Below are 27,616 nucleotides of genomic sequence, written 5' to 3'. Positions count from 1 at the left end.
AACACCTAAAGCTACTAGCACCACATCTCAGAGCTACAAGGAACCAAACTGTGATATCATATTTTTTTGTAATAATATACTGTTTCTACACCTTTTTAACCAACATACACTATATTCAGGCAAATTAACATGCAGGTGCTGGGCCAAAGTCATTATTGATTTAATTAATGTATGCATAATACTGTGAATTACTACTTGAATGCGGTAACAAATCCTATTTTTCCTGATAAGCTCTGCCATATTCCACCTACTCAAGTTTTATAACTAACAACCAAATCTTGTCATACCTCCCCTTACTCATCCATCAAAATGAAGCTTTTGTATATTTTTATTTTATTTTGGATATAACAACAAAAATAATATTTATTACTACAGTCAAATTAGAGCATGAAACAGATACATAAAACATGCAAATGTAATGTAAAATGAACCGGTCTATGCAAGATTTGCATAATTCAGACATGTAAGGAGCTCACTGAACACAACATTATATTCTGTCACTTTGCATGGCCAACAAGTGATCTGTTGGCAGTTTATGCTTGCATGAATCATCTACAGCCTCTTTAGAATCATCTGCGTTCGGGAGAGGTTGGGATACATACGCCAATGTGCACCATCCAGCACAAATTACATGTTTAAAGCATTTGTCCTCGTGTACAAGTCCTGGTGAGTCTTGAAGAGTCATGTTGCTGTCTGTTAGAAGTTGTCCATAACCATTCCAGCCCCAAGTGTATAATTTACCATCATCTAATAATAATAATAACAAGTAGTCATGGTAAGAAGCCGGCAGCACCCCAGTCAGACTTCTACATACATGTATTACCGCGTACATACATGTAATCCTGGAATTCAATTCATTCCAGGATTTGCGTGGTGTGTTAAAATCTTATATGTTGGATCAAGTATTTCTATAAAGATATACAGTACTATAATTCATTTATCATCGGTTTTAGGGCTGTAAAACGAATTAACTCCTTAATAAATACATACAGCAGTAATTACACACAGCGATGAAACAAATACATTACATGAACAAAATATAAATATATCACAATAAAATATAAAAATAAATTAATAAAACAGTAATAAATTATTAGAGGCTTGTATTTTTACTTTACCTTGGAGACTGGCGTACAAACGTGATGGAAGAAACAGGTTTGGAGTTGATGACTTGACATGTACTAACTAATGTTGATGGTGACTTAACATACACAAACTAATGTTGATGATGACTTAACATACACTAACTAATGTTGATGGTGACTTAACATACACTAACTAATGTTGATGGTGACTTAACATACACTAACTAATGTTGATAGTGACTTAACATACACTAACTAATGTTGATGATGACTTAACATACACTAACTAATGTTGATGGTGACTTAACATACACTAACTAATTTTGATGGTGACTTAACATACACTAACTAATGTTGATAGTGACTTAACATACACTAACTAATGTTGATGATGACTTAACATACACTAACTAATGTTGATGGTGACTTAAGATACACTAACTAATGTTGATGGTGACTTAACATACACTAATGTTGATGGTGACTTAACATACACTAACTAATGTTGATGATGACTTAACATACACTAACTAATGTTAATGGTAACTAACATACACATCTTAAAGGTTGACTTGCAACAAAATTCACATTACAGTTATTTTTTATCAAAAGGTTCACCATGTCTCACTCTGCTGTGCTGTATGTGCAAAATATGTGGAAATGTGATTACAAGCTCAAAAACAAACAGTTAATCGCAGCCACCACGAAAACGCCGTAGGTTGGAATCCCTTAATTTCGATGACGTACTCAAACATTGTGGTTATTGTTTTGACACGTGATGTTATCACGTGAATTGAAAGGCCAATAAAAGGCTTAATATAGAGCATCTCGTAGCACTAGTTCATGACAAACACTTCGGGTTTTACTGGAAAGCCCGTTTTAAATATAGATAGTCGCTACTTTACAGTTTCGTTTCAGCTTGGTCTAATCATCTAGTCGTAATCTGATCATGTGACCCATACTTCCAGCTAAACAGTGTGAACAATTTTTGCAGCATTTTTCGACTATCACAAGTGACCAACAGGCTCATGTTTATCAGAGGATGATATGCACTCCTTCGAGCTAAGGTTAAAAAATTGAATGAATTTTTACGGTTGGTTTTGATACATCAGTGCTCAAAGTAACAGCATTACAATGATGATGATGAAATATACGCGTGAGAACAATAGACATGGTTTTATTGAATGCGAGAAGTATATTTGTGAAAAATTTTCGACGAATGAGGTTGCATGAAAATGTAAACAAAAGCCATCTTGTTTAGCTACGCCCCATTTGAGCCGTTTTGGAAAGGAATTCCAATCTACGGCGTTTTTGTGATGACTGCAATTAACTGTTGGTTTTTGAGCTTGTAAGAGCTTGTAATCACATTTCCACATATTTTGCACCTACAACACAACAGAGTAAGACATGGTGAACCTTTTGATATCAAATAACTGTAATGTGAATTTTGTTGCAAGTCAACCTTTAACTGATTCATTTTAATATTATTTTGTTCTATTATAAAATTTTTCATCTCAAACCTCATCACTTCCTTTTATGTAACTGTGTGATGCTTTAAGAAACTTTCAATATCGTAGCTTGAAAATTACTTGAGGGCCCGAGTCAAATATTGGCTAGAATTTCACGTGATATGTTCAAAAATCAAAGAGTAAAGTGTGGTTCCCATATCGGCTGCAAGACACCGGTGGCAATCTTGCACAGCAAAACAATTGTGGCACTAGGCTCGGCGGTTTATGTTCATACAAAGCTGTGTCGCTGTGATCGTGTAAAAATGGCGCCTCGCCATGCTGTTTCGCAAGTGCCAAACTTTATCTGTACAGTGCATTTCGGGAAAATTATGCCTGCGGCTCCTTGCGAAACTTGAATTCTTGCGTTGACCGCCGCCAACTGCCAGCAGTCATTGAACTTAAAACCCCTGGAATGGCAATCATGTGACTTTTACGTTGATAGTGATACGTAACGTATACGCCATATTGGAGAGCTAATCGAATGCTAGTTCCGTTTGTAAACAAACGGTGAAAAATGACAGAAATGTACATAATGAATAGTTATTTTCCTGTTGGGTGTTAATGAAAACTCCTCCTACACATCGTTTAGAGTGCTCTGATAGAAGAAAACCTATTTATAACATATGGAGTGGGATATATCAAATGATGAGTAGATGTAAAATAGATTTTCGTGGACCATGTTATTCATACAAGCTGTTGTATTACAGATGCATAAACCCAGCAAATGATATATTCAGGCAAATAACAACTGTTCCATTATATTAAAATTTATGTTACATATGCATAAATGCATATGGAAAAACTTAGCACATGAAGTATTTCGATAAAAACAACACATAGGTATGCTGCCAAAACAGAAACTGTTTTCAAGGTTTAAGTGATAATAGCTTATGAATGTACGATATGTATAATACAGTATCTGTAAAAGATGGTATGAACTACTGCAACAACTAAACGGAAATTAAAAACAGTTGTAATAGAGGATAATCAAAATAATGCAAACAAGGAAATGCAGGAATTAGTGGATCAGATGATTAAACTTATACATACACGCAGGGTTGGCTCGGTTTAAACCAGCCTGAAAAAACCGGTTTTTATGTTTTTTCCATTATTTTTTGTCAAAAACATAATATTTTAAGCTCCTAGTGGTTCATGTGCGATAGAAATGCAATTATATGTAATTATCAGCTGTGGAAGTTTATTTAGGACACAGTAGTAAATTGATGGCAGAGCTCAAGTTGAAACTACATGAAATCCTAGCACAACAATGAATTAGTGAATTTCATTGTCAATTGGTTTTATCAAGTGATATGATGATCTCTTTACTGATGAAATATAAAAACCATGTGAAATCTAATCCAATCATCGTCTCTAATAATGAATGAATGCTTTCCCAAGTCTGGCCAGCGAGAAAGGATTACTTACAATTAGAAATTAAAACAATAAAATCCTTTTGGGCAAATGCTTTAAGTTTGCAAACTAATATTTCATTTATTGGGCACAAGCCAAAGTAGTTGGATTGTTAGAATTCAGTTTATTAAGTTTTTTGTGCTTTGAAAAGTTAAAGTTGTGCCTCAAATTTCCGAGGTGCCTGGCAAACAGGATCCCGCTTGGCAGTTTTTCACTCGAACTGCAAAAGGCAAAGGTTTGAAGGCAAAACGTAATAGGTGTGCTGTCGTAACGCAAGGTCACGCAGATAGGCTTAAAGCTCACGTAGCAAGATGTCAAACTGACAACACCAATTTAGACAGTGATGCTAATATTCAGGTGATAGAAGTTGAGTCATCTGCCACTGCTCCAAACAGTAGCAATGCATCTGCTATATGCTCTGCTCTATACTACCAAACGACTAATCACTTGGATTAAAGTCCCTACTTATACATAGAGCTGAATGTAAAATATTCACTTTATGTGATAAGATTTCTGCTCTGTATTTCATCGATCATGTTTGATTTAAGACTCATTCTAAAATTTCCATATGTTTTCTCTCTTTTTTCCCATAACAACTCCCACAGTACCATCTTTAACAAATGATTCCACATATGTATGTTCAATACTCAATCTTGCAGCTATAGTAGGTGATGTTAATTAAACTTAAAATTGCAAAAACCTTGGTGAAACTATAAATACCATAAAAACCGGTTTAAACCATAAAAACCGGTTTAAACCATAAAAACCGGTATAAACCAAAAAACCTGGTTTTTCCAACCCTGCATACACGTTACGGGAATTGAGTAAAAGGAGATTTGTATACTACTGAATATTGAGCCAAGGTGCATCAGAGTTTCTTAGAACTAAATCAGATTAGAAATAACAGCACAACAACAGCTACAGATGAATATATTACAGTGATTACATTGTTACTAGCCTTTAAAAAGTACTACTTTAGTATTGTATGCCACAAAGATGCACCTTGCAGTTTGAGTGTAGGATTTTAGCATAATGATGCTGTCAGAGATCATAAAACGACTGAATAAGGTTTTTCATCGATGCAGTGGTTGGATACGCCATCTGCTGTATCCGTAAGGTATTTCCCAAGGCATAACACATCACTAGATCTTACACTACTGATAAAATACACCACACAATGGAGTGGATCTGGTTTTGTATTAATACGAAAGTATTGATCTGCAACTAGCAGGATCCTGATGACACCGTCTGATGGACGCACCAATCCTCCATTGTTTTGTAGCTCGAGTAAAGTATAGAGATGTCGGTACTGGATACTTGACTTAGTGGTAACAAGCGACTGACGGCCAATGTCACAACAGCACTTTAGTTAGCTTTTGCACAATGTAGCCAGCTATATAGACTATACTGTTACCTATAACAGAAATTTGACATCTGAAATCATTGAGTTTCACAAACTGATCAACTTCTGGAGTAGCCTGTATGATGAGAATCTCGTTTTGAGCAGTAACATTACCTGTCTTACCAGCATCTGATTTTGCACCACATTTGCTGATAAATTTGCGAAAGGTAGCCTTAAACTGAGTATCAGTAGGATTATTATTCCAACCACCTAAACAAAAACATCAATTATAACAATTACATTAATCAACAAAAATGAATGTCTTATTCACATAAACATAGTACCCTTAATATACAACAATACAACTAATAAAATAAGCGAAAATAAAAGTGATTACAAGCTCTTGAAAGCTCAAAAACAAAAAGCCGCCATAGATTGGAATCTGTTTATTTATCTGACGTAGTCATTACAGTTTGATTGAACTACTTTAAGTTGAACAACCTTGCAGCACTGTGCTTGACAATATGGTTTTAAATTCAATCATTGAAAAGCATCATTCAACATTGAAAAATATTACCTTTAAATGACTTCAGTCGAACGTTTTAACCTGTTGTCAAAACATGGATCATTGAAATGTTCGTTGCAGATAAGTGCCCAAGGATCAGGCTTAAATTCACTCTTCTACGGTTGCGATACCATTGTAAATCGCGAGAGTTCTCAGTTGCTTTGTTTGGAAATCTAAAAATTAAAATGAAACTGTAGTAGTTAGTTAGCAACAGTAGTAATAACAATAGTATTATTACTCTTATCTCCTTACTGCTAGCTATATCCAGATACAACAATAAATAATATTATAGGCACTACAAATATTTTTTTCAAATATAAATATTTAGAAATAACCTAACGGTTTGTAGTTCCAAAATATTAATATAAAAAATTCCAAGTTTAAATAATAAAAAACCTTCGTTTTGAAGGAAGAACATTTCATTCACTAGCTTATAAATTTATCTAATCACCGACAAAATACAGTCAAACTCGTACACTCAGTAGTGACACTGATCAACTCTTACTCACCCAGTGACTAGTGTAGTAGAACTAACTAGTGGCAGTACTAACTAGTAGTAGCACAACTAGTAGTAGTCGTAGACTTTAGCAATAGTAATATAACTAGTAGTAGAAGTGACTCACTTGTGAAATGTCATGCCCTTTCCTTTGAATGTCCATTCTTGCGGTTTTTGCAGTTCATCGAATAGCAATAGCAGTGTGTTCCTACACCCTTTTCTCTCTTAGATAAATTATTACGTGTAATCTCAGTAGTCTGTTCCTTTGATTTAGCGGCGTATTCGTGATCTTCCATAGCTGTTAAATCTGAAATTAGATTTCTTTCTCACATTGAACACAATGAAATTAACTCAAACGGTAACTGAAAATGGCGTCGGCCGGATTTCCGTACTCGCGAATGACCTCTGCCATTCCAGGGGTTTTGAGTTCAATGCCAGCAGTACTTGGCGCGTAGGCTCTCATTTCACCACAGATAATTTTGCGATGCTTCAAACGGTGCTTGTGGCGTATTTGGAAACCAGGCTTAAGAAAGCAATCGTAAGTAAATGTCTGACTATATGTCCTTAATAATGCTGCAAATAAATAATTTGGTTTGTAAAAAGTGATTTAAGCACTTCAGTGTTATAAATATATAGACCTTGCCTCCTGCTATACCTTACCCACCTGTTAGTGCTGCAGAATGCCTTGAACCGCAACTCACATCGGTTAGTGTAATAGAGTCATCTTTTTCAAAGAGAAGTGAAGGATATGGCACTATACTTCGACCTTCATACGCACTTGACCTATTTAAACCGTGTTTGTCTTTGAGACAAGGTAAACCCACCTGCCCGCTTTCGTTCCATCCCCAGCTGTACAAGTCTCCGATATCTAAAACAATCGAATACTTATCCTACAACAAACATAAAAGATGCAGGCTTTTCTAAAGTGATCTAAATTAGTTACTAAAAAGATATTATTCTGTCAGCAAAAGCAGATGTTTATGAGACCTCAAGATACACTTTACTATAATAAGAGTTGTCTGTCCACCGCCACGTTTGGGGGTTGGGAAAACGATTGCATCATATGGGATTCAACTCTCAACTTTCAGCATGGCAGACTGACACTCCAACAACTGCGCCAATCAGCCACGTTCGTTACTTCCAGAATAATTGTACCTATAGTTATTACACCTGGAAATCTCTCACGACATACTAGACTTTCAGGTTACTAGTTTACATGATATGGAACATAAAATAATAATGAAATCACCATGACAGCATTGGAGCAAGTCCACCTACCGCTTATGACTATAGAATGCCAGCCTCCTGCTCTGACGCCTGTGGCATATATTCCTGATAATGCATCTACTAGTTTCGGGTCTTTCAGAGAGTCCAGAGAACCATGGCCCAACTGTCCTCGACTGAATAACACGAGACAGTAGACATGCGTAAAAATAGTTAATTAGTTCAAAATGCACAAAAAAATACTAACTGAATAGCTAAACAATGTGTTATCAGGCATTCTTACACTCATTATAGCTAATAGTCTGACTTTGGTCCTGGCTACAATGCATTTGAGCAGGCAATTCGAAATGAGAATTGTTTGAAATCTGAAATAATTTGTCCGTTGCAAATAATGTAAATATTCCTAATACTTGTTCCAGAAAAAACGTGAAATTTTAAGCATTGTTACATGCTCTGACATCATAAACGGTATTAGAAAGAGCGGGTAATATATATAGAGTACATCGAATTTCTCATAAACATTTAATCAATGGAAAGAGCTAGGCTGGAGAAAGTATTGCCGCATCTATAGCAGCTCACACTCCAGCCTTGTTTTTGCAGAATTTGTGAAACAGAAAAAGATATAAAATAGCTTATTTGTTTTATTCTAATAAAAAGAAAATCTTACATTAATACAGAATGCAGAAGACAAAATACCGTCAGCATTTTGTGAATCATAATGAAACCATCCGCATACAATGTTTGTTTGTTTTATTTCATCAAAAGATATGAAAACAGAAAAAACAACAAAAGAAATGAGGCCCAAACTGGGCAGTAGCATTGCTAGTCAAGGCGCTGGGCCACAAGTTAACAGCGAGCAGCCAGAAACTATTTAGTCACCGCTCAACAGGTACAGCTTGAGGGCACGTCTAAAAGTGGGCCCACTCACAACCCTACGCAGTTCATCAGGCAGAGCGTTCAGCAATGAAGGGTTATTTCAGCTTATCGCCAAAGGGTGGGGGTGTTCAATCTGAAATTTTGCATCCAAAGCAAACAAGTCTAGAATTTTTCGTTCAAACCAGTTTATTCAAGTTTTGAGACGTTCGAAGACCAAGGTTTAATTGTAGATTACAACGTAAAATGCGGACTAACCAAGTACAATAAAACTCAGTGAACAAACCTTCCACCACCAAATGTATAAACCTGGCCAAGGTTAGTCACTAATGCGATATGCTCCTTTCCACACGCCACCTGTCGAACCTTTCTGTTAGAAAATAAAACCTTCTCAGGTGAGTTACCAATGCTTGAGAGAGACCACAAAGAACCATCTTCTGCAATGTTATAGAAGGTACTGGTAAATACATCACAAGTCATAGGGTTTGCATATTAATACAAACAAGATTGACACATGAATGTGCTATTACCCGTGTGGAATATAAGGAGAGCATCAGTCGCTGACAATCCCATTATTGCTGACACACTTTGCACAGTCTCATGCTTGCTCTGACAATTTGGATGCAAGCAACGATGCTGAATAGTGCACCCTGATTGACCGCCAATGCAAACTAGGCAAACATGCTCTTTATAATATATGGCTGTCCATTTTCCAGACTCTTCTTTTGATTTGTTCTTTTGCAGAAGCAAACGATCACCGATGAAGCAGATATCTCCGGATGTAATGTCACCTTCCTTAACTTTCTGTATTAAAACTTGATCAGGACTGCTGGTAGATGTATCAGTATCAATGCTATGCAAATCTTGTAACAGTCCTTGCGATGCTCTTTCACATTCTGACAGATCAACGGTATAAAGTGCATCAGCCGGAAGACCACCATATAAGCAGGTCAAAGTCATTGTGAATAGTACTGCTAACTAGCATTCCTGCAAAGATTTATAAGCAAAAACAAGATAATTAAACTACGTTAACTCATGCTAAATATATAATTTTGTTAGTTTAACAGTTTAACATGTTACCAAAGCTCTGGTTAATTACAATACACAGAAAACTAGGGGTCACCAAAATCATTGTAATAATCAACGAATCAAGATTACAACTAGACAAAAGACTACAAGAGCTGCAACTCACAGCAAAGAAAGTGGTACGTTTGGCATAGCTCAGTTACAAAATTGATGCTATGTTACAAGAAAAAAAGGTACCAAATGGTCTCAGTCGTATGCATTCGAACTGTTACAATATGTAGAGCTGTGATCTAAGACCACATGCAATGACACTATTAAGTTGCCCCATCATCAAGATATACACATATAACGACTCTAACATAAGACAATTTCTCATGTGCAAAAAGCTATTAATCCACATCACAAATTGTTTAGTGAACAGTGGTTTGAATGTGTTCATTAGTGTACACAACAACATCAACTTCTCCGCGACTAAACTCACAAAATACTACATGTACTGTGCTAATACAAGAAAACATATGCAACATCACTAACCACAAATACTTATATCCATGACTTCAGAGATATATTTAGAAATCCATTGCTCAGTTATAGACATATCATGATAGATTATCAGGACAAGTTCTTATAAATAACTGGTAAGACTAGCGCGTATCTGTGCCATGTCTGATATGTATAACCACCTCACAAGACTCTCATAAAAGCGATCACTACCTTCACTCAACAGAGTATAGCTACCTAGTTCCAGCAAGCAAACTAACAGCGGCTAATCAATAATCAATGCTAGCAAAGATTCATTAAAAATATAAACACAAGTAAAACAACTCAATTTGAATCAACATGCTAAGCTACAATACCTTGACTTTCATCGCTACAAGATATTTTGAAATGAAATTACTAAAATATTTACAAAAAACTGGTTAATAAAAATGACATAGTCATAATCAATAGACCAAAAACTCATGATTTGACTTGGAACAAAAAATACCAAAATTCAAGAAGAAAATGTTAAAATTTTATCATTAATCAAAACTATGAAAAACATAAGTGCAGAAAGAGATCTCTTTTAACAAATTAGAAAATATTTTCAATTGTAACTTCTACAAGCAGTTTCCTATTTGTGATGAAGGCAGTGAGATAAAACAACATTGGGATCTCTTCTGAAGGTCCCACTAATGCGCTCTATCTAAAGTTCTAAAATTTTAAGCTCCAATACAATCGGAAACCAGCTTATTCAGCTATTATTTTCTACATATTTATCAGATTGTTGTGCGATATCTCTCATCAGTATCATTGAAAAGCGCAACAGGGCAAAACTTGTATTGAATGATGAAATACGCCATATGCAACACGAAAGCATAAAATTCTTATCATGTGACATTCAGTTAGGCGTAACTGAGTAAAGCATATCGGAACTATAAAAACTGAAGAGTTTAATTGGTGCCAGATTTTAAATTTTTATGCATTTGCTTTGCATAAAAGATACGTATGACATATCTTTATATGTCATACATAAAACGCAACAGATTTAATCTAAACACTCAACTCAAACATTGAATAAAGAAGCTTGCTACAAAATGAAAAGCAAAAGATGGTTGTTTGATGACTGGAGTCCTTGTAGCCAGAATTTGTCTCAACTTCACTCCTCATCTCACATAATAGTTTGTTCAGTGTTACCATTTATACAAATGACATTTCATCGTACCAAGATGCAAATACTAACTTTGATGTGGCTGATTTCTGAACTCCTACCGAAGCAGGGTACAAATGTTTATCACACTAAATACATTGCATTAGCAGTCAGGCATATCAGCATTTCTACAGCCTGAGATTTTTTTATGACACTTTGTTATATTTTATAATATAAATTTATGTTTTTATACAATCTATCCTATATGCTATAGTTATTTTTTGTGGTGTTTTATAATAATTAAGGTTTTGTGTCACTTTGACAATAAAAAAAGGCACTATTTTCTGGCACTTTTGACACCAAAACAATTAGAATACCATATTTCTACATTTACAATGTCCTGCAAGCAAATATGCTAAAATATTTTATTTTCTTCAATTGTTTGATTCAGATGTCCTGAGTAACAGAATATCACCGAATAGGATTGTTGTGTATTTGTCAACATCTCCCCACCCTCTCAAATCGCAAACAGTTCAAAGTACAATGTTTCTGTGGTATACTTTTTATTTTCAGGTAAATAGATCAGTTCTCATCTAGCAGTTACTCTGGTTCCCATCATGATATGTTTTGGTCTTGGGTAATCCCATTATATGATATAGAGGGAGTAATAGAGATACTTTTTTCCTGAATGATCTTTGTGAGGAAATGTCTTAGTTTTCCTTTTTTAAATGACCTCAGATTCATGACCTCTAGCTGTGGTAATGAAGATGAAATTTTCATTGATATAGTATAGTACAATATGCTCCATCATCTTACTGTAGTACTCATGTTTCTATTGCTTACGTAGTTTAATTGATTTCGAAAATCCATTCAAGATTTAGAAAACAAACAGCGGTCACAAGGTATATCAACTAGCATGTCTAAATTATTATGTATTTCCTATTATATCATTTTATGGTGAGTTTCACTATTATGCCTATGGTGATTTCTAAACACATAGATACAGCCTTGACACCCTAAAACCCTTAAAAAGTAGATCATCTTGATAATGACCACTTATAAAATACTATGTACTTTTCTGCGCATTATCCAGAGTTATTAATCCATTCCCCATGGTTGTCCCTTAAAGAGATTTTACCAAAATTTTTGCTTTTGTCTGCCCTAACGAATGTGTAAAAGGCTTGGGTGGTTGCCTTTTTACAGTTAATGATAGATGTAGGTAATGCCGTACATTTAAAGCATGTCTAATAGTTTTATTATTCTGCTTATATCTACATTGCTTGTTTTGGAGTTTCAGTTTGTATGTTGAACTATTAAGGTTCTAAAAGGTGTTGGAGGTTTATCTCTCTGTTAGGTACATGTTGGCTTTTGTTTGCAGGAGAATATTCTACAGAGAGACTTTACATTGTTCCTGAACCATTTATTTTGTGAACTCCAATTTCAAGTATTGCATTTCTATTTTAATGGCTTCCTCGTCAGCCTTTTTGTAAAATTTTAATTGTTTTCGGTTTCGGGAGAAACAACTTTACTGGTTATTTATGTTATATGAACACAAGGTAGTGGTCACCAAAGCGATGTTCTAATTCATTCATCAAGACTCGTTTGTTGCTACCAGGTCCAATGTGTTACTCTAAATGTTGGATATGATTGTGAAAAATGCTGAGATGAATGAATGTTGATGTTGAAAGATTAATGTTCCTGTAGTGTAGTGATGTTTTAATAATCTCTTTAGTTCAATTTATATCTGGGAAATAAATGCCACCCACAAAAAATATTGCACCTTTGAAAAACTTGCAAAATACAGTTATGTCATCTATGACAGACATGTGCTCAATATGAAAATGCAGCTTACAATAACAGCACTGACTGGCCACTTGCAAGTAGGTTCTGTGTTCAAGATGTTTTATATTGAATAAGTAATAGTTCTCCTGCACAACTATAATTGTTGCAAGCAATGAGACTGGTTGATCAATATGGCTTTTATCACGGGCTAGCCGGGTCACGCTTTAAGAAGGGGGCTATTTTTGCAAAGCTAGATATGTCGAAAGAGGAAAGAGAGGAGGATTTTCAGTTATACCAGACGTTAAAGAAAATCAGAGCAGAAAATTCTACAAATCGTTACAAAATAATCAAAAAAAAAATAGTGAAAGTAGACCAATAAGCCTTCTTTTAGCAAACGCAAGGTCAGTGAAGGGTAAACTGAATGAAATAGAAGTTTTAGCATCGGAATATGATATACTATGCATTACAGAGACACATATTGATTCGTCTTTCAATAATGAAATGATTTTGAGCTCATCGCAAAAGTGTATTTATAGATGTGATCGAGATTGCCATGGCGGAGGAGTTATGATTGCCCTTTCACCATGTATTAATCACCACCAGATCCACTTAGAGGGTACATATTTTCCAATAGAAGTAGTTTGTGTAAAAATAGAATGCGTTGATAGTGGCCTAGATTTGATAATTTTGTGCCTTTACATCCCACCGTCTTTTATCAGACAAACAATTGATCCACTTGACGATCTACTGGGACAAGTAGTGTCAAGATTTCCTAAATCTACTATATTTGTTTCAGGTGATTTTAACTTGCCTGACATAGACTGGATTATAGGTCAAGTTCGTTCTGGATCTCACAACAAAACACTTCACAAATCTTTTTTGAGCAGTCTGCTATCCCATCACCTGACCCAACTCGTGACTGAGCCTACACACCAACTTGGCAATACACTCGACCTAATCCTTACTAATAATGACAGCCTTTTTACAGATTTGAATGTGATCAATCCTGGACTAAGTGACCATTACATGGTAGGCATAAATATAAAAATCAGGGAATTTAGGCCAAATAGTAAGCATAATGATTCTTTTAAAATATACGCTAAGGCAAATTTTGAAGCTATCACTCTGGCTCTAGAGAAAACACTTTCTAAAGTGTCAAACGCTATTCAAAATGAAGAAAACATAAACACAACATGGCAAATCTTTGAAACGGACTTGAAAGAAGCAGTCAGTAACTATGTACCTAAATGCACAAAAAAGATCAGAAACAAAGACGAGCCCGTATGGTTTAATGATTCTGCCAGGAAATGTGTAAGATCGCAAAGAAAATTGTATGATAAATTCAAGAAAAGTGGCCTGGACACAGACCTACAACAGTACAAACAGGCTAGGCGCCAAAACAAAAAGCTCTTTAGGAAAATGGAATATGACCACTATGATAGAATATTATTCAAACCACTGAGTTTGGGAGATAGCAAGCCTTTCTATTCATTTTATAGAAGGAAAAGTGGGAAGAGCTGCCATGGCTCTGTTATTTTTAAGGGTAAATCAGCTTTTGAGACTTCAGAGATTTTTAACAAGTATTTTCAGAGTGTTTTTTCTGGGAGCAGTTCATACTCAGAGCCGCTTTGGGCTGAAGGGAACTGTCCGATTACAATTACTAGTGAGGGGGTGAGGAAATTGTTAATTGGTCTGAAGACCGGAAAGGCCCCAGGCCCTGACCAGCTGAGGAAAGAGGACCTCAGTCTTGATGTGGTGGTCACTAGTCAGATTTTAGCTCTTATCTTTCAACATTCTCTTAATACTGGCCAGCTGCCTGATATCTGGAAGGCGGCAAACGTAGTACCAATTTTTAAAAAAGGCTCGAGAGACAGCCCCAGTAATTTTAGACCAGTTTCACTTACATGTATTGCATGCAAACTTTTAGAACATATAGTACTAAGCAATATTAATCAGCATCTTAATGTAACGCTCAACCCAAACCAACATGGATTTAGACAGGGTCTCTCATGCACTACCCAACTTGTCACAACAGTAGATGACATTATGAAAATGGTGGATGGAAATGACTCGGTACACGCTGCAGTGTTGGATTTTTCGAAAGCTTTCGATCGAGTACCTCACGGTCTCTTAATTGAAAAGCTGTTATTTATTGGTATTGACTCAGCAGTAGTTAGATGGATAGCACATTTTTTAGCAGACCGAATGCAGAGAGTGGTTGTAGAGGGAGCAGCGTCTGGTTCTCTTGCAGTAACTTCTGGTGTTCCTCAGGGTTCCGTGCTGGGGCCCTCTCTTTTTCTAGTTTACATTAATGACATTTGTAGCATTATAAAGACATCGACAATAAGACTTTTTGCGGACGATGCCCTTCTTTATTGCCCGGTTAACAGCTTAGATAGTTCCCAAAAATTCCAGGAAGATTTGTTTTTGTTGGAAAGGTGGGCTGAGCATTGGGGTATGGTGTTTAACACTGATAAGTGTCAAATAGTCAGGTTTGGTAAGAACGGTCTTGATAGTTCTGTGGATTATTTTTTAGGAGGAATAGCGTTAGAGAATGTATCAGCTTTTAAATATCTTGGAGTTGAAATTACTAGTGATTTTAGTTGGGACTTGCAGATTGATTCGGTGACGGCAAAGGCTTCTCAGAGGTTGGGTATGATGAGGCATGTGCTTTTTAAGGCCCCCAGAAAGGTGAAGAGGGTTGCATACCTCACCTTGTGTAGACCTATAATGGAATATGCAGGTGAGGTATGGGACCCTCATTTAGTTAGGCAGATAACATCGTTGGAGAATGTGCAGCGAAGGGCTGTGCGTTTTATTTCAGATTTGAGGGGAAAACAGAGTGTTACGGAAGCAAGGCAGTTTTTAGATCTAGAGCTGTTGGAGGCAAGGCGTAAGAATGCTCGCATGACATTGATGCTAGAAATTTTAACAAATAGCAAGCACAGTTCTTTTGTTGATAGTTTTAAGCATTTACAAGATACAATTCATGATCATAATACAAGGTCAACAACTAACGGGGAACCCCCGCCATTGAGTCAAATTCGAGTTTTTATCAATATAGTTTTATGCCCAGGACTTCCCGCAACCTGCGAGGAAAGCCATGAAATTTTATCGAATTTTTGACAGACATTTTGAAGGCCTTCTTTTACCCGCGAGCGGGGTCTAAAGGCTCGAGTTTTACCTAGACCTAGACCTAGACGCACTCAAGAATTTTCGCCACGCACATACAAAACAAAAACAACTTTTTGTTTTTGTTTTGTATATGCGTTGTGAAAATCTTGCGTGACCCGGCTAGCCCGTGGCTTTTATTTTTCAAGCTCCACAAGCATGATAAGGCAGAGAATATTCTGATCAACCAGTCACATTGCTAGCAACAATTACAGTTGTGCATCAGTTCTATTACTTATTCAGTATAAGACAACTTACGACACTTGCAAGTGGCTCGTTAACGCTGACTGCCACAAAATTATATACAGTATTCGAAGTATAACATACTTAATCCGCCAAATTTATAACTCCTATTAAAACCGAACTACATAAATGCTATAAGGGCCTATAAGCATGTTCCAATCAATAGCCTTTAAACTGGAGCTACCGCACACCGAGGATAGGTGCGGCGGTTTTATCAAGTCACGTACCTAAATAAAGCTACCGCCTCACGTGGTGTTGCGCTTCAAAACGTAACGAACATTCGTGTTTTCCAAATGCAAGAATAATTTTTTGTGTGCGTCTTTATACTATACGGCTTGATCTACGTAACATATTAGAAGAACAACTCCGTAACAAAATAAAAGTGCCTTTGGAGCAGCAGTTAATTAAGCTAGTACACGTACGTATAGTTTAGAAGTTTTTTGTATATATTTTATATAGCTGTAAATAATGAGCACAAATTACGTATTCTTCAGCACAACCCACATTGCTAACCAGACCTGCCAACCCGAGAGCGGGGCAATGCGTGAGATTTGGTTTTGGGGCAATTGATATATCAATGATAGTATATATAAAATTGTGGAAATTGGGGCAAAAATCTCACGCATTTTCATTTTTCCTTTGGGGTGATTGCGTGAGTCTCACGCCCAATGCGTGAGAGTTGGCAGGTATGTTGCTAACATCAATGTACAATACGTAACACCAATGATATACAGCCCCCACATGATTGCTGTATAGCCCGGGCATGGCTCGCGTGGGGGATTGAGAGAGAGAGCCATGCCCAATCCCATCTCTCTCCCAATCCCCCACGAGAGCCATGCCCAGGCTAGGGGCTGTATATCATTGGTAATACTAACATATAATAGTACAGTGCAACATGCTAACCTAAAATCATCTGGGCCAATCTAGTTATAATGGCATTCCTGAACAATCTAAACTGTATAATGGCTCTTACTACTTAATAGCTCTGAAACTACAAAATGGTTAGTGAGACTAATAAAATCTGGGTTTATTTCTTTTGATTCTAATATGCATCAAGAATGAATAATTTGGCAACGCACATTGGCTGTAAGAAATAAAACGGCATGGAAATTTTTCAAAAATTCTTCAGCACAATTTGAGCTAAACAGATATATAACGCAAAGTTCTATGAAAGTGTTAATAGCAGGGCATTACACTTGAAACAGTGTTAAAATCATGCCAAACACTTGTAAAATAAAAAGACAGGAACTTAAAAACCACATACAAGCACCTGAAAAACCATATACAAAGGCTTGCAGAAAATATTCAAACACCTATGCAACTGTTTAATTCACCAAAGCTCCATCAAGTTCATCAGAGAGCTAGTATAATATGTAGGCTCTTCAGCACTGCCTTTGGCAGCTGATATATCATCAAGGGTAGCGACGCCTGTTAGTACAGCCATGGTCTTAAAGCCACAATGATTGCCAAATGCAATGTCTGTGTTCAGCCTATAAACACAAACACATCCATATATGAATTACAAATAAACCAAAAGGGAATACAAACTGCAATACCAATGATAATAGAGTGATCATAAAATACAACACGGCCAAAAGATTTACCTATCTTCAGTCAGAGGCTAAGAATGGGGCAACTCCTTATCTTGGTTAGTCTAGCAGTTAATTGACTGTTTAGCATTTTATTGTTAGCTCGAGTTCCACTTTTATTATGATCCAAGTTCCACAGGCAGTTTTAAACCTAGTAATGACAAGAGTGAATGAATATTTAGCCATATTCATGAATTAAAGGGAGTCAACCCGTTGTTTCTAGAATCTAGATGTTTTTAGTTTGCCTACAGAAATGCTAAGCATACACACCTGTCACCAACCATCATGGTTCTCTCATCATCAAACTTGCCGTGAGCTGCTTCCAGAATATTTTTTGCTAATATGTTAGGTTTTCCCACCACCACGGGTTCTCTGCCAGCACCAGTGCTGACAAAGTTTACTATCGAGCCGGTGCCTACAAATATATGAATTGATATAAATTTTTGATATTTACACACATATTAAAATGAACAATTATAAACTAATATAGGCTGAATTCCTTTTGGTTACCTGGCAACTTTATTTCCCCGAGGGTTGGAAAGCAACTGTCCATATTGCTAGCCACAAATACACATCCTGTTTTGTGCAAATAAGAGACTGCTTTAACGACCTTGACATAGTTTATGTATGGGTCAAACGCGACTGCCACCGCATTGACATCAGGATCCAACTCCATAGACAAATACGTTGAATAGCCCATTTCTGTAGCTCCGTATGTTTCTTCCTAAATTATGCAGAATGGAATGTAGAATTAGCCAGAGCAGCCATCATCCAGCAGATGAATGCTGAGCGGTTCTACTTATCTGAATACTAGTGAAATATATTTAAGCAGAGTATTGTTGAAATGACATTGCACTGTCAGAATAGATGATGACGTCCTATATGTTTGTTAAATTAGTTAATATGTGCGTTGCAGTTGAGTTTTATGCTGTAACTTACACCTGGTCCTATGAAGTCAATAGCTTTGGCAGTGAACTCACTGGCCACAGCCGCTCCACCAATCACATATACTTTTCCTTGAAAGTTAAGGAGCTCTTTGAAATATGCTGCTAAAAGCCAAGCTGTACAGACAATCTCATCCTACAACAGACAGGCTGGCTGTGCTAGTAAATTCGTAATTTTGTCTTCCAGTACATATACAGCCAGATAAAGATTTATGATCACCTCAACATACAAACTTTTCGATATATGATGTAAAATTTGAGCAGGCATTTGTCTTAACATTCAAACTAATTTCCAAAGTATGACGTTCTGAGTTTCTTGAAACATTGCACCCTTATAAATCAGTACATAAGTATACAGTTCTGTTTCACAAAATATGGCTCAATATGACAATGTTTATGGTTGCATGCGTAAAAGATTTCACTCAAATCAAATGCACATTACCACCTTTGGTTAGAAAAAAGATTTAAGCAAAATATCTTATGAGAGTAGGATCCGCTGACCTGTGCTGTTATGAGAGAAAATTATCAGTAGTTCACTTACTTCTGTGGCCTGAAAGCCAAGAGCTTTGCATCTTTCCGCGTACTGTTGTCTAGTCTTGGAGCTGTTGTTAGTGACAAAAAACACTCTTTTACCCTGTAATAGAGCTGTTAAGCGACAATAAAAATTATTATGAATACATATGTGCAGTCGTTTAACACAACATGTCATGGTAATACATCGCAATAACTCGCAGCAATCGGCTGCACGCATCCTCTTAGACAAACTTACCATTTGCCTCAGCAATGATAAAGTTTCAACGGCTCCAGTAATGGCCTTGCCATTAGCATCCCATAAGACTCCTAAAAATAATGTTATGACATGGCTGAAACGTGCAATGTTCAATACCTCTATTGCTCAAAGGCATAAGGCAATTATGTGAAACATGGAATAAAAGATAGCATAACATACCGTCGCAGTCAAAGAGAACTGTGTTAATATTTTTCAAGACTTGCAAGTCCTTCCCAGCACCGATATCCATTTGTCAAACTGAACTACTATAATAAACAATTGATAAGAACAGCTGTAAGACACACGTATATTCTCTCTGTATAAGCATACTCGCACATTCTTGATTATATGCTGTTTTTATGCCAATTCAGTTATGTACTGGAAAAAGGATTAGTTGAAATATTGATTAAAGATAAATCATGGATACTTTGTCTCTACAAATGACAATAGCCAGCCTGCATATCTGAACTAATTGAATTTTACGTACAGTCATATTTATAAAATTACTGAGGGCTGATGAATGTGTTATAAATGACTATCAGTTAAGTCTAGTGATGACCACAATTTCTTTCTTAAATAAGATAACCCGCAGGTGGGTGTTTGAAAAGGTGGATCTCAGAAACCAGACGGTTTTTTGAAACCAAGTAAAACGGGTGGAAGGCACTGAGGGCATGCATGTAAAATTTGGATGAACAGTTGGATGAACAGACAGTTGTTTTCTGATTTATTGACAATGCTAAAAATTGTTGCTAGGTATGCGGGATTTATTACTATAGATTTTTAACGCGTTTATCGTTTTGTTCTGTAGATTATTTTTATGTATCTTGTCAGCTGGTATTAACAATGAAAAATAAAAAGCTTTGTAAATGTTGATTAAATCATAATCTGTGCACATTACAAATTCCTAAACTACATGTATCCACATCTCTCAAAAACCTACAGTACATAGTTGCAACTAGTATTTCTAGTATTACTTTCTTATTACTTATTACTTTCTAGTATTACTAGTAAAAAAGTGATTTATCTTTAGTCAAACATAACGACTTCGTTTACTCATTACTAAAAATTGCTTTAGAATTTCCAAAGCATGATCATACTATTGCACGTCTACTGACATGAATTCATAGGTTGCCGTATTAATATAAACGTAACACCTTCAGAGCTGTTGTCTAACACAACAATTTAGAGTTAACAATGTGCAACATTGTTGACTATGGTTTAATCAATGTCATATTTTAATAAAATAACTATTATCGGAAATGTTTATTAATATAGTGTGAGCAGTTAACACGACATATAGTACAGCATAGACATTGAGTTGTCTCACTTCATTCAAAGAGAAAACAACTTCCATATTAACATAGAAGCAACAAATTAACTTTTGTTGAAAAAATGAGCCTGATAGCAATAATATTTTGTTTTATTCATTTTCATATTTAATGCTTCAATTGCATTGAAATCTCCATTTTGTTATATTAGCTTTTGTGCTTGTGTACTCACGTATTGCAGCTTACCACACTTCCACCCATCACCTCACATATCTTGGAACATTTTGCCTTATCCCAAACTCGCTCATTTTTGCATTTGCTTACAAGTTTCAAAATTCTGCAATCCCAGAATATTGGTATTTATTCTTCCACACATGACAAACATCGTTTTCTCTTTCGTGACATATACTACATCCACCATTGCATGTTTCAGTTTATGAACATCCTGTTATTACAACCTTCAATTCACTATCCTGATTGTTCCGCAATACTAATAGATTACCAACTTTCAAAATACATTTTTTCAACTAACTTGATATTTCTTGATTTCTGTGTGTTCATTTTTTTGGCATGCAATGAAAAGAACATCGTTTTATTGATGTTCAATGTTACAAATGTCAATAAAAGGTTATACATGCTTTGATAATTCCAAGTCTTTATTAGAACCTTATTGCAGTTGCGTGTAATGATATCGACTTGAAATGCTCATTTTTCAAATAAGGTTTAATCTTTATCACAGCTTTTCATAGATTATGAAGCTAAACAGATTTTTAGTGTAAAAGTTCATTTGCGAAAGAGTTGGAGCAGCCAGCCACAATGTTTGGAGTTTATTATATTTGTTTTGTAGTGGAAACGTATGCTGCTTTTAAGGATTTAACAAATTGTCAATGGTTTGTAAGCTTTTAGTGACATACTGGTGGCTTACAACTCTGCTTGTTTAGCAATTATCAGTCCCGTGCTGGACTTATAACGACTTGTTCCTTATTAAAGTCAAATTGGACATCTCATCCTACACAATGGGATTTGTAAAGAAATAAAAAAGGAGACCTACGTCTGAGTAATATAATCTACATCGACAGCTTACCGACACCCTTCCACACCAACAACCGACCAACACTCCACTGCCGGCGGACCTAGACAATAAGATAACATGACACACAGTAACTACTTGCACTTAAAACAACCATGCCTCCCCTGCAAATTACCTACACCCATACTATCACCCAGCACGCATGGAGCCCTGGACATGTCCAACAACTGACGCTGCTTCTATCTTTACTAAATTAAGAATGAAATGAACTAAAATTTAAAAACTTTCAGAAAACCTTACTGTTTTAGTTAAAGGTTGACTTGCAACAAAATTCACATTACAGTTATTTGGTATCAAAAGATTAGCCGTGTCTTACTCTGCTGTGATGTAGGTGCAAAATATGTACAAATGTGATTATAAGCTCTTAAAAGCTCAAAAACGAAAAGCCGCCGTAGATTGGAATTCGTTTATTTCTCTGACGTAACCATGACAGTTTGGATATTGTCTTGTCACGGGATGTTCTCACGTGAATTTAAAGGCCAATAAAAAGCTCTATATAAACTTATCGTAGCACTAGTTTATGACAAACACTTCGGGTTTTACCGAAGACCCCATATCAAATATAGATGCTCGCTACTTTACAGTTATTTGGCATCAAAAGATTCACCATGTCTTACTCTGTTGTGTTGTAGGTGCAAAATATGTATAAATGTGATTACAAGCTCTTAAAAGCTCAAAAACCATTACTAAAGCGCCGCAGGCTAGAATCCTTTTATTTTGCTGACGCACTCAAGCCAACTTGGTTATTGTTTTGACGCATTATGTTATCACGTGAATTGAAAGGCCAATAAAAGGCTCAATGTAAAACTTCTTGTAGCACTAGTTTATGACAAACACTTCGGGTTTCACTGAAGAGCCTTTACCAAATATAGATGCTCGCTAGTTTACAGTTTCGTTTCAGCTTGGTCTAATCGACTAGTCGTAATCTGATCATGTGACCCATACTTCCTGCTAAACAGCGCGAATAATTTCTGCAGCATTTTTCGATTTTCACAAGTGACCACCAGGCTCGTTATGTTCATCAGAGGATGATATGCAATCCTTCAAGCTAAGGTTAAAATATTAAAAAAAAGTTTACAATAGGTTTTGATATATCAGTGCTCAAAGTGACAGCATTACAATGATGATGAAATAGACGCGTACAGACAATAGACATGGTTTTATTGAACGCATGAAGTATATTTGTGAAAATATTCCGACGAATGAGGTTGTATGAAAGTGTAAACAGAAGCCGTCTTGTTCAGCTACGTCCCATTTGAGCCGCTTTAGAAAGGGATTCTAATCTACATCGTTTTCGTGACGGCTGCAATTAACTGTTCGTTTTTTTAGCTTTTAAGAGCTTGTAATCACAGTTCCACATATTTTGCACCTACAACACAGCAGAGTAAGACTTGGTGAATCTTTTGATACCAAGCAACTGTAACGTGAATTTTGTTGCAAGTAAACCTTTAAGCTTTACAAAAATATACTTATTTTTGCATGCATGCCTGCCCATCGTTGCAACATCTACACAGGAACATCTAGTTCAGCAAAGCCCCAAATGTTGCAACTAGAATCAACAAAAAGTCATTGTTTGAGACAATTATACACATACACTTGCAGAACCGCAGCAGATGTGACCGTCACCATTTTATAACCCTACATAGATAGAGATCTGAAGTGACAGCAAACAAGGATCCCATATAGACCTCCATGCCTCATCTACATAGCCACATCCCACATTGTACATAGCCGGAGATCCCATAAACAAGATGAGTATAACCTCATGAATCAAGACGTAGGAATCCTTAGCTCAGACACTCCTGTAACCTACTAGTTACCACTGCAACTATAAAAAAAGACAGACTAAACATAGATATATAAGATCACTAACTTTCGGCTATCACTCACTCCCTTTTGTCATGATATCAAGAATTATCACCTATTGTAAATTCATGCCACAAGTCACTCAACTGTTTATTTTGTGAAGGCATTCTGACCTATTAGTAAGTTTAATTATATTGTTATACATATACATCAGTATCATATTGTTTACTTGCTATTGCGCATTAATGCTTTTGGCTTAAAAGAGCTAGACAACGTACACTTAGACATGATAGAGAAGCTTTGATCTTGTTCGGTTTTGATATGCGAAATGCCGATTCAATTTTTGATGATAGTAGAAACACTGTATATGTAAAAGCAATGAAATTTGTAAAACTGAAGAATAAATGAAATTTAGTGCTGGTTGAAAGTTGGAGAACGCAGAAGTAAAGTGATTTTCTTTGCAAAGAATGATTTTGAATAATGAAAAGAATTTTCTTTGGCAGTTGCTGTTAATGGGTTGAGATTTAGTTTTAAGAATGGAACTGATACAAAAGATAAACATGGATTGGTAAAGATTAGGAGTAACTCTTTAAGCACTAAAACTCGCATGAGAATTGAAAAGTTTGGTACAGAGAGCAAAAGCTGATTTTATCAATAGAAAGGGGACTTTATATGATAATGAAATATTTAATAGCAATTTGTTGGGTTACACAAAACTTAGAAGCGATAAATGGTCCAGCACAGTCTAGAAACTTTAGCAAGCGTTGGCTAGAACCTGAAAGACAAATCAAATATGAAGATAAATTATTGCCTTCCACGTTTGAAAGCACCAGAAGCTATTGTTATGGCTGTGGTAACAAGTTCCACAAAGGTTGTTTGACCACAGGTGCACCACTATTACTCTACTTTTAAGAGTTACATGGTCTTTATTGCATAAAATACAGAAAGGTGTATCTCAATAACACCTTTATTATTGCCAAATTGATATGCCCTTTATTCAGATGAGATTTGTGCAATCAATGAGCTTGAAGATGCAGAGTTTGCTAAGATTTAAATGTAAGAGAAAAAAAACATTTACCTTTGATGTAAGATCTGGCATTTTTACAATTTATGAAAAAATTACTGAGCAAAGACTATGTTTAAAGCTGTGCCAACTAAATCAAGTCATACCGGAAGCTGACGGCAGAAAGTTTGAAGTATTTCGTGGTGTCAAAGTAGCTATGGAAAAGGCATGCAGGTCATTTAGTTATACTGGGTGTGTGCCTAATTCGTTTGGCCCACACACAGTAGTGAGATTTTTGCAGTCAAAAAGTTTGAAGATGCTGAGTTTACTTAGGTTTGTAAAAACTCACCACTGAAATGACTGGTTCTGACCAAAAAGGGGTAGAACGAATTTATTGCGTACCACAAAATAGAAGAATAAGATGCGCTGGCAGTGATTGGAAACACAATGTAAGGTTAAAACCAGCTTAAGTTTTATGAGAAGATAATCGAAGTATGAGAATTGGTAATACCTCCAGCGAGTTCAAACACTGGTTACAATAAGATGAATATGAGTTGTAAATTCTAATTTGCAGTGTGAAGCAGGGCACTCAGATGCTAAAGGAGTGGGTTGATTTTTAAGCATGACTGCTAAGGATGTCAAGGGATTCACCTTTACATTTCCTGTTTGCACAAAAGGAAAGTCATATGATAGTGGTGCTGGGTGATTAGAGTGTGGTGGTCATACATGCGGATCGAGCCTTAAATTGGTTGATTGTACTATTGCAAAAGGGAATGATGACCAGCTATGAGTTGAAATGAAAGTAGCTGCGGAGAAAACGAACAGAAAAGAATAATTGTCAATCATTCCATGTTTTGGAATCAGTGCAGCTGGTTTTATGTAAAAAAATTGGATGCTATCTGATTTATTTACGAAGTTTTTCAATGAAAGGAAAATAAAGTTTGTGTATAAAGAAGACACGTGTTGGTGTGAATTAAGATTGGCATCTTATGGTGATGAAGTAGAGTGAAATTTAAATTTAAGCTATCGAAGAGCTGTCCTCCTTTTTTTTCAAACTTGTGGAGGTTTGAAAATCGCTTTGAGCATTTCGTAAGTCGACTGGGAAAGTATAATCAAACAATTCAAAGTAGCTATGATCAGTCGCTAGATTATTTGGCTATGTGCAATTGCGTTTGAAAACATGTTGCTGCTGTTATTAATGCTATAATTACATGACTAATTTAGGCATGGCCATGCAAAGTGAAGTTTTGATGAGATGGGTAGATACCTGAGGACGAGATGTACTGGTCATTATAGCAATTGGTTGCGGTCATTATTGCAATTGGCTGGTGGTAACACCAGCAGTGCTGAAGTGTACTCGCTAGCACTTAATTGGGTAACGATGCCCACAGTGGTGTAAAGGCTGGTGACAACACCGGCGACGGCAGTGGTGTATTTGCTAGCGCAAGAATGAGAAGCGACATCAGCAGCAATGCCGATAAAGCCAAGGTTGTCCATGATTTAAGGGGTTTGAGGAGATTAAGGTCAAGAATTTTGAGGAGATCCCTTGGTAATGGACCGAATCCAATAATAGTTTAGTCACTTTTCGCACAGGTAGCAAATGTGGACTTTCATTGTAGAGAGATATGGTAAAGATACTTGCTATGCCTACAGTGTCAACCTTTGATGAGGCTAGTGTTTCAGGTGAGGATGGTCTCATGCATTTGAGTAAAACCTGGGCAGATAGCCTTTTTTAGTAGGTCACCGAGTTTGAGAAAGACGCTTAATTAGCAGAACTTTTCGCAGTTTCTGGTCAATAGTGAGTTTCAAAGAACATCAACCAAGATACATGTATGTTTAGTCATCTTTGTTCAACCTTGATAATTTGCAGACCTTTATGGCTTTATAAGGGTGCTAATGCGTTCAAGTATTGGTCGGTGTTTATTTGTTGGCTTGTGAAGCCTCGGTGTGGCATCAAATCAGTCAAACCGGCTTGAAAAAAACAGGCACATTACCAATTCTTAAAGCCAGATTGTGCGCGCAGTTCTACTGGATGATAGGAAGTACTAGGACTCTTGAGGTGAGGGATTGGTTACAGTTTAAGTAATGCTTGAAGCAAAATCCTATAAAAGGAATTAAAGAGGTTTGCAAAAGACATCGTTGTCAGTTTGCTCAAGTAGTAAGATACATGCACTTAATGATATACAGCCCCCCCACTTTGGGGGGCTGTATATCATCGACTTAATTAACAAGTATTGCAGAAATAATCTTGAGCACTGTACTGTAGCAAGTGACAGAAACGTTAGTTAATGTGAAGAGAGTCTGTTCATCGTTGCAAAAATTATTGCCATCGAATAGAGCAAGCTGCAACTTGAATGCAGATCTAGTTTATTGTAGATATGTTAAAGGGAAAGTAAACACAATTTACTGATGAAGGCCAAATTTTACCTATTTGTTTTGTGTAATTTACTGCGTTTAGCAAAATATAAATTATTTTTTACAGCAGATAAATACTCAATAAAATATTTCAAAAACAAAAAATGCCCGTGAATTCACATATAACTGAGTACAGAGTCTTTTTTCAATTGAATATTTTGCAAAAATCGGATAGATAACGCCATTGCGAAAATGAGTGTGAAACGGACTCGCCACTGGGAACACTGATTTGATAGACGCTACCGTGATAAGTGTTGATGTTGTTTACGTGCAAAAGATCTTGCTTCGTCGACAATAAAATGATTCGTTTTTCTATTCTTTTGAACTAAGGCTGCAGTAGTGCGTGTGCCTGATGATGTACAGCTAGCCTGGGCATG

At 36.2% G+C, this 27,616-nt stretch overlaps 2 protein-coding genes across 4 annotated transcripts; both read right to left on the bottom strand.

Moving 5' to 3' along the window:
- Window positions 1-2: 2 nt before the first annotated feature.
- LOC137395867 (RCC1 and BTB domain-containing protein 1-like) lies at window positions 3-16,481 on the bottom strand. Of its 2 annotated transcripts, XM_068082261.1 has the most exons (6): window positions 16,440-16,481; window positions 9,034-9,490; window positions 8,790-8,940; window positions 7,685-7,806; window positions 7,071-7,274; window positions 3-747 (listed from the first exon to the last, which is right to left on the bottom strand). In XM_068082261.1, the coding sequence occupies exons 2-6, from the start codon at window positions 9,461-9,463 to the stop codon at window positions 488-490; spliced, it is 1,167 nt and encodes a 388-aa protein (XP_067938362.1). In that variant the 5' UTR covers window positions 9,464-9,490; window positions 16,440-16,481; the 3' UTR covers window positions 3-487. The 2 variants fall into 2 exon arrangements, with proteins under 2 accessions (XP_067938362.1, XP_067938363.1); XM_068082262.1 differs by lacking the exon at window positions 16,440-16,481 and having other exon boundaries at window positions 9,034-9,650.
- An 880-nt stretch (window positions 16,482-17,361) lies between these two features.
- On the bottom strand, window positions 17,362-19,925 carry LOC137404637 (glycerol-3-phosphate phosphatase-like). Of its 2 annotated transcripts, XR_010979726.1 has the most exons (8): window positions 19,838-19,925; window positions 19,658-19,728; window positions 19,430-19,522; window positions 18,884-19,024; window positions 18,455-18,668; window positions 18,215-18,359; window positions 17,960-18,095; window positions 17,732-17,845 (listed from the first exon to the last, which is right to left on the bottom strand). XR_010979726.1 is itself a non-coding variant. In XM_068090868.1 (7 exons), the coding sequence occupies exons 1-7, from the start codon at window positions 19,905-19,907 to the stop codon at window positions 17,686-17,688; spliced, it is 894 nt and encodes a 297-aa protein (XP_067946969.1). In that variant the 5' UTR covers window positions 19,908-19,925; the 3' UTR covers window positions 17,362-17,685. The 2 variants fall into 2 exon arrangements, 1 of the variants encoding a protein (XP_067946969.1); XM_068090868.1 differs by lacking the exon at window positions 17,960-18,095 and having other exon boundaries at window positions 17,362-17,845.
- Window positions 19,926-27,616: the final 7,691 nt, after the last annotated feature.

This window comes from Watersipora subatra, chromosome 1, assembly GCF_963576615.1.
Source record: "Watersipora subatra chromosome 1, tzWatSuba1.1, whole genome shotgun sequence".
Lineage (NCBI taxonomy): Eukaryota > Metazoa > Bryozoa > Gymnolaemata > Cheilostomatida > Watersiporidae > Watersipora > Watersipora subatra.
Note: the sequence above shows the minus strand (reverse complement) of the source record. Positions and strands in the feature narration are given on the sequence as shown.

Bases quoted from the DNA above. Each gene is read 5' to 3' on its own strand.
- LOC137395867 (XM_068082261.1), bottom strand. From the start codon at position 9,463: ATGACTTTGACCTGCTTATATGGTGGTCTTCCGGCTGATGCACTTTAT. The intron at 8,941-9,033 runs GTAATAGCACAT...ATAACATTGCAG, and splicing joins TCTCCTTATATTCCACACGG to AAGATGGTTCTTTGTGGTCT. The intron at 748-7,070 runs GTGGGTAAGGTA...TATTATTATTAG, and splicing joins GCATTCTGCAGCACTAACAG to ATGATGGTAAATTATACACT.
- LOC137404637 (XM_068090868.1), bottom strand. From the start codon at position 19,907: ATGGATATCGGTGCTGGGAAGGACTTGCAAGTCTTGAAAAATATTAAC. The intron at 19,523-19,657 runs GTAAGTTTGTCT...GCTCTATTACAG, and splicing joins TATCATTGCTGAGGCAAATG to GGTAAAAGAGTGTTTTTTGT. The intron at 19,025-19,429 runs GTAAGTGAACTA...TGTCTGTTGTAG, and splicing joins TTGGCTTTCAGGCCACAGAA to GATGAGATTGTCTGTACAGC.